At 42.6% G+C, this 13,791-nt stretch overlaps 2 protein-coding genes across 4 annotated transcripts in view; one reads left to right on the top strand and one right to left on the bottom strand.

Moving 5' to 3' along the window:
* The first annotated feature begins 206 nt into the window (after window positions 1–206).
* Window positions 207–7,389, top strand: LOC110500210 (HMG box-containing protein 1). 2 transcript variants are annotated; one of them, XM_036957594.1, is made up of 11 exons: window positions 207–286; window positions 1,324–1,516; window positions 1,799–2,006; window positions 2,094–2,244; window positions 2,691–2,802; window positions 5,286–5,398; window positions 5,597–5,753; window positions 5,860–6,004; window positions 6,168–6,422; window positions 6,569–6,710; window positions 6,830–7,389. In XM_036957594.1, the coding sequence occupies exons 1-11, from the start codon at window positions 272–274 to the stop codon at window positions 6,845–6,847; spliced, it is 1,509 nt and encodes a 502-aa protein (XP_036813489.1). In that variant the 5' UTR covers window positions 207–271; the 3' UTR covers window positions 6,848–7,389. The 2 variants fall into 2 exon arrangements, with proteins under 2 accessions (XP_036813489.1, XP_036813488.1); XM_036957593.1 differs by having other exon boundaries at window positions 6,569–7,389.
* Window positions 7,390–7,995: 606 nt separating this feature from the next.
* LOC110500211 (receptor-type tyrosine-protein phosphatase zeta) overlaps window positions 7,996–13,791 on the bottom strand; it is a 53,853-nt gene continuing 48,057 nt past the window's right edge. For both annotated transcript variants that reach the window (XM_036957592.1, XM_036957591.1), the window contains 3 exons: window positions 12,466–12,608; window positions 12,066–12,201; window positions 7,996–9,174 (listed from right to left, as the gene is read on the bottom strand). In XM_036957592.1, the coding sequence (XP_036813487.1) occupies window positions 9,031–9,174; window positions 12,066–12,201; window positions 12,466–12,608 (423 nt within the window). In that variant the 3' untranslated portion in view covers window positions 7,996–9,030. The remainder of the gene's footprint in view (window positions 9,175–12,065; window positions 12,202–12,465; window positions 12,609–13,791) is intronic.

Here is a 13,791-nt window from a genome sequence, read left to right on the forward strand (position 1 = left end):
GGCTTTGTGTGCCAGTCCTTGACATTGTAGTCAAAACTGTTACCAAACTTCATACAGTATAAAAACTACAATAGCTAGTTGCACGAAGTCGTCCAATTAGAGCCATCTCTGAGAGATGAGGGACATGGATTACAGCCAAAAGGAACAGCGCAAACAAATATGAGGGTGTATTTACTTAGTGAATAACCAATTACCAAGAGAGAAGCCATAGATTGACGTCTGAAGCCACCAATAATGTTTGCGAAAAAGAATAATATTTATCTTTCACTTGATGGCGACTGTTTTGGTGAGTTGCAAAGAAAGTTTATTAGAAATACTGTAGACAGAGTTTATTTCAACGAAATTAATAAATAAATAGCAGAACCTTAAAGGTGCATAGGAAAAAAGCGAAGTTGGGATTGCCTTCTTCAGTTTCGAATGACATGTCAGATCGCACACAAATTTCATTGTTGGCGTTTAGTTTTCTTACCAGCTTGAGCAAGAGACGAATGCATAGGCTCTTTCATTCTTTAATTTCATTGTATACAAATATTAACATTTGCTCCACGTGACATGTTTTTGTCTTTTATGCTTCCGCATATAGCACAAGGTCCAATACTTGTCGATTTTTAAACGGTGTTTTCTGTCAACTCGACACTTCTGTGTTTTGACTAAGCCTTGGCCAAATTAGGTTGCGTTTTCCAAATCAATGGGATCGTGTATTACTATGTAATCATTTCGTTGTTAACCAAATCAACCGGCAGTAATATAGTTAGCTGTCGATGCCGTGTATAACTTATTTGTGAGATATTTCCGTGATTTTAACTTATGCGAGTGAGTTATCATCGTCCTTTCACGGTATTGAATGAATGAGCGCAAATGCGCATGCGCGAGGTCCCGAACGTTTATAAACAAGGCCTGCATCACATGACGCTGTTGCGAAATTGAATGGAAAAAGTTATCTCACTAATTTGACTCATTATGATGGTGCGTTGTTTATACAATTATATGAGTGTTACTTTTTCTTGTTATAGCTGCAATTTCCAACACAAATGTTGACAAATGGCATAGGCGTAATTGGTTCTGCATAAGAAAAATCCCCCAGCCCCCCCATCCATCCCTTCCTCATCGCACCCCCTTTTTTCCCACTTCAACGCCCCTTTCCAATTTTATACACCAGGGTACACTGTCCCGCGAAAGTCCCGTAAAATCATCCTATTGTCCCGCATTTGGGTTTTTTAAATGTGGTCCCCCTAGTAACACATACCAGTTTTATTGTGCTCACGTTCAATAACATTGTTAATAAAACGTTAATGAATGAATGGATTGTGTGTTTGTGTCCAGTCAGATGACCTAAAGAAGCATTATAACATGGTGTGGGAAATTAAGAGTCCTCTGAGCAGCAGCAGTAGTATGTTGGATATCCCAGGGCCAGGGCCAGAGGCAGGTAGAGACCAGGGATTGGTCCTGCTCCAGTGTGAAGAACAGCTGCCCTCCTCCCCCGGATGCCCCACCAGTGACAGCCACATGGAATACGGTAATCATAAGCCAATGTCATGATTATGATGTGATTATAGATGTGCAATGTAGGCTATGCTTTATACAGGTAAATATTATGGTAAATTATTACCCTATTTTTAAATTATAAAGCACCTTTTGTACATCATTAAGCAGAGTGATACAAATACATAATTCCTGATTTACTGTGAAACATCATGCTTTTAGATCTCTGTTCATTCTAGCTATTCTGTTGACATATTTAACCCCTTAAATGAACTCTGATCAACCCAGTTATTACATTTCTGTAATTTCCCCTTAGATGACCTCCCGGAGCTGGAGGAGGTGGAGGAGGACCAGACAGCCCCCACCGTGTTTCAAGTGGGGGCAGGGGTGTCCCATCAGGAACGTGACGGACACACACAGACTCATACGGCCGGGCCCCTGGACACACACTGGCTCACACAGCTAGCTCACATCGCCACAGGCCCCCAGAGTCCCCTACTACAGGGTTCCACTCAGGTCGTCAGGTAGGGTTGTTACTGTACCACACACACACACACACACACCTGCTCCCGTTTTAATACTTCATAACTGTCCATTTTGAACTACCCCAGGTCAACTCCCGTCCACATCTTTGGCACCAGTAGCAACCTCCATTCCTACGCACGGCCTCCCCACACCCGGCCTCCCCACACCCGGCCTCCCCTGACCTCCAGCAGCCTGCCCTCTAGAGGCCAACACAGGGAGCGCAGCAGGCGAGTCAGGGTAAGAGCTATAATTTATTTATTTATTTTATTTAGGTATGTCAGTTAAGAACTAGGCAAGTCAGTTAAGAACAAATTCTTATTTACAATGAGGGCCTACCCCGGCCAAACCCAGACGACTGGGCCAATTGTGCGCCGCCCTCTGGGACTACCAATCACGGCCGGATGTGATTCAGCCTGGATTCAAACCAGGGACTGTAGTGCCGCCTCTTGCACCGAGATGCAGTGCCTTAGACCGCTGTGCACGTTATGCTACACTACATTCATGCTGCACTGGTGGCAACACTGGACCAGTGCAGCAAACGCACTGCTTTTACTGAGAATATTAAGTGGATCGTCTTTCCCCATGAATTAGAAATATGGAGTTGTTTGAGAGTGAAAGTTATCTAGCTAACTAACTGATCCTGCTTTGGTGATAATCCCCTCTGATCTCTCTCCTCTCTACAGGTCAGTAGTGAGTGTGAGTCTGCTGTGTCCTGTCACTCCTCTGTGTCTGATGACGAGGACATGGGCTGGAGCCACTCCTGGCCACCTACTGCTTGGCACTGCTTCCTCAAAGGTACACATATATATATACACACAGTATATTACAAAAGTGAGTACACCCCTCACATTTTTGTAAATATTTGAGTATATCTTTTCATGTGACAACACTGAAGAAATGACACTTTGCTACAATGTAAAGTAGTGAGTGTACAACTTGTATAACAGTGTACATTTTCTGTCCCCTCAAAATAACTCAACACACAGCCATTCATGTCTAAACCGCTGGCAACAAAAGTGAGTACACCCCTAAGTGAAAATGTCCAAATTGGGCCCAAAGTGTCAATATTTTGTGTGGCCACCATAATTTTCCAGCACTGCCTTAACCCTCTTGGGCATGGAGTTCACCAGAGCTTCACAGGTTGCCACTGGAGTCCTCTTCCACTCCTCCATGACGACATCACGGAGCTGGTGGATGTTAGAGACCTTGCACTCCTCCACCTTCCGTTTGAGGATGCCCCACAGATGCTCAATAGAGTTTAGGTCTGGAGACATGCTTGGCCAGTCCATCACCTTTACCCTCAGCTTCTTTAGCAAGGCAGTGGTCGTCTTGGGGTCGTTATCATGTTGGAATACTGCCCTGCGGCCCAGTCTCCGAAGGGAGGGGATCATGCTCTGCTTCAGTATGTCACAGTACATGTTGGCATTCATGGTTCCCTCAATGAACTGTAACTCCCCAGTGCCGGCAGCACTCATGCAGCCCCAGACCATGACACTCCCACCACCATGCTTGACTGTAGGCAAGACACACTTGTCTTTCTTTATGCTCCTCACCTGGTTGCCGTCACACACGCTTGACACCATCTGAACCAAATAAGTTTATCTTGGTCTCATCAGACCACAGGACATGGTTCCAGTAATCCATGTCCTTAGTCTGCTTGTCTTCCACAAACTGCTTGCGGGCTTTCTTGTGCATCATCTTTAGAAGAGGCTTCCTTTTGGGACGACAGCCATGCAGACCAATTTGATGCAGTGTACGGCGTATGGTCTGAGCACTGACAGGCTGACCCCCCACCCCTTCAACCTCTGCAGCAATGCTGGCAGCACTCATACTTCTATTTCCCAAAGACAACTTCTGGATATGAAGCTGAGCACGTGCACTCAACTTCTTTGGTCGACCATGGCGAGGCCTGTTCTGAGTGGAACCTGTCCAGTTAAACCGTTGTATGGTCTTGGCCACCGTGCTGCAGCTCAGTTTCAGGGTCTTGGCAATCTTCTTATAGCCCAGGCCATCTTTATGTAGACAACAATTATTTTTTCAGATCCTCAGAGAGTTCTTTGCCATGAGGTGCCATGTTGAACTTCCAGTGACCAGTCAGTATGAGGGAGTGTGAGAGCGATGACACCAAATTTAACACATCTGCTCCCCATTCACACCTGAGACCTTGTAACACTAACGAGTCACATGACACCGGGGAGGGAAAATGGCTAATTGGGCCTAATTTGGACATTTTCACTGAGGGGTGTACTCACTTTTGTTGCCAGCGGTTTAGACATTAATGGCTGTGTGTTGAGTTATTTTGAGGGGACAGCAAGTTTACACTGTTATACAAGCTGTACACTCACTACTTTACATTGTAGCAAAGTGTCATTTCTTCAGTGTTGTCACATGAAAAGATACGCTCAAATATTTACAGAAATGTGAGGGGTGTACTCACTTTTGTGATATACTATATATATATATATATACTATATATATATATGCACTTATCGGCTAGTTTATTAGCTACGTCACCCCTTTTATGAAAATGGATTGACCCTACAGACAGTGAGTCATGTGACTGTGGCTTGCTGTATAATGCAGGCAGACAGATATCGAGGCATTCAGTTAGAATGAGCAAAACGAGTGACCATATCAACTTTGAGCATGGCATGATCATCACTGTTAGTATCTCAGAATCGGCCGCCCTCCCGGGCTTTTCAAGCATGACGGTGTCTAAGGTTTACAGAGAATGGTGCGACAAACAAAAAACATCCAGTCAGCAGCAGCTCTGATGGCGAAAACAGCTTGTTGATGAGAGAGGTTGAAGGAGAATGGAAAGAATCTTGCAAGCTAACAGGTAGACAGACGCAAACAGACCGGGTTCCACTACTATCAGATAAAAACAAGAAGAAGCGGCTCCAGTGGGCACGTGATCATACTGGACAACTGAGGAGTGGAAACACGAATCCCGGTTCCTGTTGCGTCTGGCTCGATTTAGCGTAAGCAGCATGAGTTGATGGACACATCCTGCCTGGTGTCAACAGTACAGGCTGGTGTTGTACTGGTGTAGGGAGTGTTGTCCTGGTACACGTTAGATCCCTTGATACCAATTAGGCATGGATTGTACAAGAGTTTCTGACACCTTGTAGAATCCATGCCCGAAGAATTCAGGATGTACTTAATAAACTGGGCACTGACTGTATATGTCTATGTGATCACTTCCGGGACCGAACACCTGACCGTGTTGTGTAATGACCATTAATCCGTTTTCTATACATTTCTTCTTGTGTCCTCAGGCACTCGTCTGCGGTTCCATAAGGGTTCTAGTGTGGAGTGGCAGGATGCTGAGGAACTGGTGTCAGACGAAGACTCAGACGATGAGGCAGAGGCTATAACCCGCCCCCTGAAGGTACAGTACATACTCATTTAGAGGCAATATCACTTCCCCTGAAGGTACAATAATGCCTAGCTCAGTGGACTAATGAGTTCCTGAGTAACACAGTTTAACTGAAATTCTTTAATGTGGTCTCCTATCATCTCCTATCTCCCTATGAGCCCCTTGTGAGTAAAGTTCCCCATCAGTAACTCTGTTTTGTCTTGTCCTCAGGGCTATGGTCGTGAGGGCTTGAGGCTGGTGTCCCACACAGAGAGCCGGGCGTTCGGGCAGTCCGTCCTCAAGCTGACCTTTGACCCAGGTGCCTGTGGGGAGTGTCTTCTGTCCTCTGAGTGTCAGCTGGACCACCCGTTCTACGTCAGAAACAAAGGTAGGAGGCCCGGGTGTGTGTGGGTGGTGTGTGTGTAACGTATGTAAATTATAAGGTGTATGTGTGTAACGTGTGTTTCTCTAACGCGTGTGTGTTCTTGTGGCAGGCTGGTCGTCGTTCTACCCCAGTCTGACCGTGGTGCAGTATGGGATCCCGTGCTATGAGGTGATGGTGGGAGACGTGTGTCTGCCTCCTGGACACAGAGATGCCGTCCACACTGACGACTCCCTGGTGTTCGACACGTTCAGGAGGTGAAACCCCTCATCATTAGTTCAATAGCGGCAGTAGTGTCCATTCTGTACTTTACAAACCATGTGTGACACGCGGCTCAAGACTGTGTTAGTCCCCCTGAGCTAAAGCCCCTCAGATCTCAGTGTGTGAGTCTTCTTTGTGTTCCTGTGTTGTTCACACCAGTTATGACTTCACTCCCCTGGACTCGTCGGCGGTGTACGTTCTGAGCAGCATGGCCCGGCAGCGTAGGGCCTCCCAGTCCGCCGTCAGCCCCGACCAAGACGCACACCGCAACAAGCCAATTAAGAGCCAGCAGGACTCGGGAGCAGCCGGCGGGGCTTCGCCCACAAAGTGCAAGCGGCCAATGAATGCATTCATGCTATTCGCAAAGAAGTTCCGGTTGGAGTACACCCAGATGTACCCTGGGAAGGACAACAGGTGTGTGTGTGTGTGTGTGTGTGTGTGTGTGTGTGTGTGTGTGTGTGTAAATTTGTGTGTGCAAAAAAATCCCCAAATTCCCTTGACTAATCAATCAAGTGAATGTAACACATTATTGTGTGTGTGTGTGTGTGTGCTGCCCTCAGAGCGATCAGTGTGATCCTGGGAGAGAAGTGGAAGAAGATGCGAGGAGAGGAGAGGAGGATGTACACCATGGAGGCCAAGGCTCTGGCTGACGAGCAGAAGAGACTCAACCCTGACTGCTGGAAACGCAAGAGAACCAACTCCGTGAGGAGAGGACACACACACATATCCTAAAAAGACTCTTGCATGGTGGTCATTTCAATATCAGCCCCTTGGAACTGTACCTAACCTTTCTTCTCTCTTTAACTTGTTCTCCGTTACAGGGTTCCCAGGGGAACTAAGAGGCGCAGACACACGAGAGAGGGATGAGGCAGATGACAGGAGAAAAGAGAGGGAGGCGATGGAGGGGAGGGCACGCCGAGAAGAGGGGTGTATGGGGGGAGGCAGTACATGCTCAAACCAGCTACCACTCCTGAGCTGAGGAAGACACGCGCGCACACGCACGCACACACACACACTTTAGAGCCAGCTACACTTCCTGTGACGTTACTCTACTGTGATTCGGGGTATGCTTGCTTTCTAAACAAATAGAGATTTATGTAAGAAAAAAATATATATATATATAGATATATACAGTATATATAATATACTAACTGTGCTTGAATATAAGATATTTTTTTAATGTCCGACTTGCCTTAATCTTCCAAAGCAAGATTGTATTCTTTTTAAATCATTTTGATTAATTTCAGGTAATTTCATACCTTATAGCTTGAAAAACATGAGCCCATGTGGTGCTGTAGAGTAGAAAAGGGGGAGGTGAAAACTAAACGTCTATTTTTCAACCAGAGATCAGTCTAGGGAATTAAAAAAATGCTTCCGATTATTCTTATGCCTATATTTGTATAACTCTATATTATTGCACAAAACAAAATCTGATTTAGACTGTACATATATACAGGGGAAGGGAGGGAGGGAGGGGTGGGTGGGTGGGATATGTGCTTAACCTTGATTCTTTCTGTATTCCAAATGGACACCTACCCCTTAGGCACTTAAACTCTCTTTTGGTGTTTGTTACATTAGTCCTTTGTTGATACCAAAATGTTTGCATGTCAGCAGCTTTCAAGAAGCAAAGTGTCACTTGCCACATCATAGTTTTTGATTGGACGTTTCCTTTAAAGTAGATCGTATTTATTAATCACGTATCTACACTAGTGTCTAGTGGGTAGGGGTTGGTTTGGAACTGGGCATATCTTACCCGGGTCAAGTGCACTGGGTGTGTGACAAACGAATAGGCCATGTAATAATAATGATGTGTTATATTATAATGATGTTAACATACCTATGGGACGGACATGCATATTCTCACGGCAATTATGCACTATATACACTTTATGTATATGTGTTGTGTACATCTACATGTATATGTAACGTATAATTCAAGTATGCAAGTATAATTTCTGACTCAATCTCAGTTTAACGATCAAGATTGTGAAATTGATTTGATTAGTTTATTTATTTCTCTTCATCAAGAATGTACAGGTCCTCCTCAAACTTTTACCCACAATACAATGTATTATAGTATAAATAAAAGCATGGATCTGTTCAAATGTACAGTGCTGTTTATAGTAATCTTATGACTACTGAATCGTCCAAACTTTATAATGTTAAAAAAAGATCAAAACATAAGAAATAAGCATTATCGAAATTTGAACTCAATTATCACAGTAATAACCCCCCCCCCCCCCCCCCCCCCGAAAAAAGTGGATGAAAATAAACACCAGTAATGTTTGTAAATGGCTGGAAAGCCAACTTCATAGTAAAATATCAAATCTAGATGTTTAAATACATTTGGCCTTTTGATAGTGGTCAATTATTATTATTTACATAATATGAGATAATATTATATAATTTCACCTTTCCAAAGGATCATCTCTTATTCTACATGTTTAACACCAGTATTTACACAAGTCATCCACAAGAGCGAGAAGAAACATACAGTAGATCGAATGACAGAATATAGGAAGGATATTTTTCCCTTTTAAGTAATTACATACAAATAAGACGTTTCAAAGGGATAGATAGTTAAATCAAGTAACTCAAAAACTGAAACAAACTTTAAGCAAGACAGTGATCACCTTTAAAAAAAAAAAGAGTACAGAACATTTGGCATTAGTCACAAAGACATAGTATCAAACAGTTAAGTACAAGTACAACATGAATTACAAAAGGCACAGAATACCAGCCCCTAGCAGCCAGTTGCAACGTGTGGTCATACACGACAAACAGTATGTTTTATTCTGATAATTGGATGCGTAATCTCATGTATTTTGTAGCCAGCTAAGCCTATTAATCACAATCCACTAGTGGCTAGCTCACGTTGCAAACGACTGGTACAAAAAAAGGCAATATTCTCTCTCGGGATGATTGAGATAGTGAAGGACATAGAGCACAGTGTATTTTCCAGAGTGTGTGGTGCTCCTTGGAGTGTGTGTGTGTGTGTGTATGTGTCTCTGTGTGTGAGAGGTTACATGAGGGACTCCAGGCTCTCTGCTGCAGTGGTGGCCCCCAGGAGAACTGAACCGTTGGTCTCAGGGGACTGTAGGGCCCTCTGGTCTTCCTGGCTGTCCACCAGACTCAACACGGCCCTGTACATGAACTGGTACTGCTCCTAGGAGTGGAGAGGTGAAAGACAGAGTCAGTAAAGGGCTCAGCTCCCCTGAATGAGATGTTATCTCCCCTAAATGCAACAAAAGTCCCCACATTTTTTTTTTTTGGGGGGGGGGGGGGTCTCTAAATAATGCAAATTTATCCATTCCTCAATTTTTTTGATGGCGCTTCACCATCTGGCAGTCCGACGGACGAATCTGGGTTCGGCGGATGCCAGGAGAATACCTGCCAGAATGCATAGTGCCAACTGTAAAGTTTGGTGCAGGAGGCATAAAGGTCTGGGCCTGTTTTTATGGCTTAGGCTTAGTGGAAGGTAAATGCAAGTTTACCCACCTTTTTCATAAAAATGCATTGAAAGTATTGGGAGCGTTACTGTTTTCACCGCGACCGGCAATCAGAGTTTACTCGCCTTTTAATTATTTTTTTTACAAGTACACACTGGCTACCGGTAGGCCTATTTGAAGTTCATAGTCAATACACATTATAGCCTAGTCTTGTAAGTTGCGTGTTAGGCTGTCCATCACGTTTTTTCCAGGACAGTTTCAGCCTCATTTTGGGTGTCAAATTTGTCAGCAAGACGCATCAATTAGTGTAGACCTTATCAATGGCAATCGCTGGATGTCATGAGGCATACATACTTGTTGGTGCTGGAAATATTTTGGAGTGGACAAACATGCACAGGTAGCCTACTTTTGAAGTTATTTGCATGACAAAATTTGATCAGTTGAAAATATCAACTAGTTGTGTTCATGCCACATTAAAAGTTAACTCATTTGACTGTTTAAATTAAGTCTTTATTATTAGGCTAATGCAAGAGCATGCACTCAATAGAGACCCCCCGAATGTCATGGTGTAATTCGCACTCTGGTGTGTGAGAGCTACTTGTGAGCAGTGTGTGAGTGAGCTAACTATGTATGGTGTGCAGGTGTGAGTGTAGGCTAACTTTGTGAGCTATGTGAGCTGTTTGTGTAAGGTGTGTGTGTGTGTGCAACCTGGACTCAGGCGTAACATAGTAAATTAAAATCCGTCAGACCCAAATGAGTGTGAAATGTTTCGCTTGGTATGGTATGTATTCATTTGTGGATGTCCATAATCCATTTCTTATAATATGTAATGAATTATAATTTATATGATATGTTACAAATTATAATTTGTATGATATGTTACGAATTGCATTTCGTACAATATGTTACGAATGTGTTTACGTATGATATGTTACAAATTCCAATTTGTTGTGGCTCATGTTAGCGAATTACAATTCATATGATATGTTACGAATTGCAATTAGTACAATATGTTACAAATTGCAATTAGTACAATATGTTACAAATTGCAATTAGTACAATATGTTACGAATTTGCAATACGCATGATATATTACAAATTACAATTAGTTGTGGCTAACGTTAGCTCGGTGGCTAATGCCAACATTAGCTAGGTTGCTAACATTAGCTAGGCTAGGGGTAAATGGTTAGGTTTAAGGTTAGGTTTAGGAGTTAGGTTAAAGTGTTAAGTTAAAGAGGCTGCGAATTTTTGCAGCTTTTTGTTAAAAATCGCGCAACATTTCAATGTCCTGCTACTCATGCCAGGAATATAGTATATGCATATGATTAGTATGTGTGGATAGAAAACACTCTGAAGTTTATAAAACTGGTTAAATCATGTCTGTGACTATAACAGAACGAGTTTAGCAGGAAAAATCCCAAGGAAAACTGTTCACAAAAAAAAAAAAAAAAATATCCCTCCGCCAGTCTCTGTATTGTCTATGGTAAGGGAAAATAGATAGGGCCCTGTTTACAATGCCTACAGCTTCCACACGATGTCGCCAGTACTGTCAATTGATTTTAAATTAATCCTTGGTAAAAGGAATAGGCACTTCCTGTCGTCGAGCACACCACAGGAAGTTATGAAAGAGAGAATGTGGACCATGATTTCAAAACGTGCTGCTATTGAATACAGATCGCTCCGTGATCAATTTGATCGATTATTAACGTTTACTAATACCTAAAGTTGGATTACAAAAGTAGTTTGAAGTGTTTTGTCAAAGTTTATAGATAACTTTTTTGGAACGGTGCTTTTTCATGGATCAGACGGGCTTCATAAATGGACATTTTGGGTATACATGGACGGATTTAATCGAAAAAAAGACCCAATTGTGATGTTTATGGGACATATAGGAGTGCCAACAAAGAAGCTCGTCAAAGGTAATGAATGTTTTATATTTTATTTCTGCGTTTTGTGTAGCGCCGGCCACGCTAATTATTTTGTTTACGTCCCCTTTGGTTATTTCGGGGGTTGCATGCTATCAGATAATAGCTTCTCATGCTTTCGCCAAAAAGCATTTAAAAAATCTGACATGTTGGCTAGATTCACAACGAGTGTAGCTTTAATTGAGTACCCTGCATGTGTGTTTTAATGAAAGTTTGAGTTGTATCGAGTACTATTAGTTGTCACTCTGAAATTTCCGCTGATGTTGATCCCTGTACAGGGACAGCAGCCGTAACAGGTTTTAAGTTTAGGGTTTGGGTAAGGGTTAGCTAACATGCTAAGTAGTTGCAAAGTAGCTAAAAAAGAAGAAAGTAGTTGCAAAGTTGCTAAAGTTGTCTGTGATGAGATTTGAAAACGCAACCTTAGGGTTGATAGATGTTCGTGTTAAACGACCACCCATCCACCCCGACCAACACCTGTCCTTTTGTTTTACCTAAGTAACCTTCTGGCTTATGTAACCATACCAAACGTAACAATCATACTCATTTGAATGTCCCGAATTTTCGTTTACTATGTTACGTCTAGTCTATATAATCAGCCTGGTGTGAGTATGTATGTGTCTATGTTTGAGCTGTGCTATGTTCCCTGGGTTTCTGTGTTGTGTGTGTGCTGTTCCAGGACATACCATGTCATTGAAGACACCAGGCCTCATGAGGTTAGTCATCCGTGCCACCTGGTACACATCCACAGAGCCCTGATGCTCCAGCTGCTGTGCCAGGGTGGTGAGGGCACAGAACAGCCCCGCCACCGAGCCACCCAGCCTAACACAGACACAGACAGGGGAAAATATGCTATGAACCAATTACAGAAACAACACCCAAGTCTCAAACACAGAATGAACCAACTACTCCTGGAACAAAAAGCACTTTATATGGTGAATCGGTGAAATCAGTTCCCATCAGTGAGTTAACACACTCTTCAAATAAGACTCCTCGCACCCTACCGGCCCTCAGCTGACCTCCCAACCCCAGAGAACACAGAGGGAACAGAGAAGACTCGAGGAACAGAGGAGAGCAGTGACTCACCGGTCATGCACGACTATGGTTCCTTCTCTCTGTCTGCTGTCCTCTGTGATAATGTTGAGCAGCTGGAAGGTACCGCTGACAGGGCTGTCTGGGTTGGGCCAGCAGGGGGACATGTACTGACGCACCTCCAGGACATAGTTATCCTGGGGAAAGAGAGAGTGAGGAGTGTGGGTGTGTGTATGTGTAGTTCTCGTTTGTGTGTGGTCCTCATTTGTGTGTGTGTGTGTGTGTGTGTCTAGTTTGATCTCTCCCAGCTAGCACATTTGGTTCCTTGAAAGTTGTGGGAACGTATGTTTTTAGTTTCACATTGGTTGTGGGAACAAAGCCAATATGCTTTCTGACCAGTAAAATTGAACGTTTTTTAAACGTTCTGAGAACAGAAGTGAAAATGTTGCCTGTTCTGGGAATGTTTATTTTTAGTTTGCAGCCAGGGAGGTTCTGAGAGTGTTTTACTTTGGTTCCTTGAATGTTTCCCTGGAAGGTTTTATTAACCCTCTGAGAAATTAAATTATAGGGTATTTGGAGGTTTTTTAACAACTTCCTTAAAAATGTTCAAAGAATGTTTCAATAAAACTTTTAATAACACTGCTAGATTATTTTGGGTTCAAAACATGTTTGAACTCCAAGCACAGATAGGACACATGGAAATTAATTTCCTTAGTAGCCCTTTTCTGCAGTCAACCAAATCACCTTCTAGTTGCCTAATGGGTGGAATGTTATTAATATTTTTCATAATTTCATCATTAATAAACATTATTTAAAAAAACAGAAACATTTGGTTTCTATGTGAAACAGTTTTGTTACATTTCAGTCTTCTGTGATGTATATAAGGTGGACATTGGGATGCAAACTCAAAATGTTATACATTTCAACAAATACTTTTGTTTCAAAGTAGATTTGCGTAAGACTACCAATAAACACTCTGTGAAACAAGAACTCACTAAGATCAGATGTGGACAATTAGTCAGGCGTGGCCAACACACTTAACAAGATAGAGGATAGAGAGAGTTATGTTGATGCTGAGAAATAAATAACATTCTTAGAAAGTTCTCTGAATGTTACAAACACTTTCTTCTGTTTTTATGGAACGTTTTCTTAACATTCTTGGAACAATTTGAGAACATGACTTTTAAATAGAACCACGAGGAAACCTGTAGGAAACGTTATGCTGAAGTACTGAAATTCCCACAGAATAACTTGTTTCTTAACGTTCTCTCAACTATCTGAGAACATTCCCAATGCCAAACCAGTTGGAGAACATAACCAACATTGAAATGAAACGTAACCATGTTTGAACTTTTAGGAAATGTTCTGTTAAAGTAATGA

Source organism: Oncorhynchus mykiss, chromosome 21, assembly GCF_013265735.2.
Source record: "Oncorhynchus mykiss isolate Arlee chromosome 21, USDA_OmykA_1.1, whole genome shotgun sequence".
Classification (NCBI taxonomy): domain Eukaryota; kingdom Metazoa; phylum Chordata; class Actinopteri; order Salmoniformes; family Salmonidae; genus Oncorhynchus; species Oncorhynchus mykiss.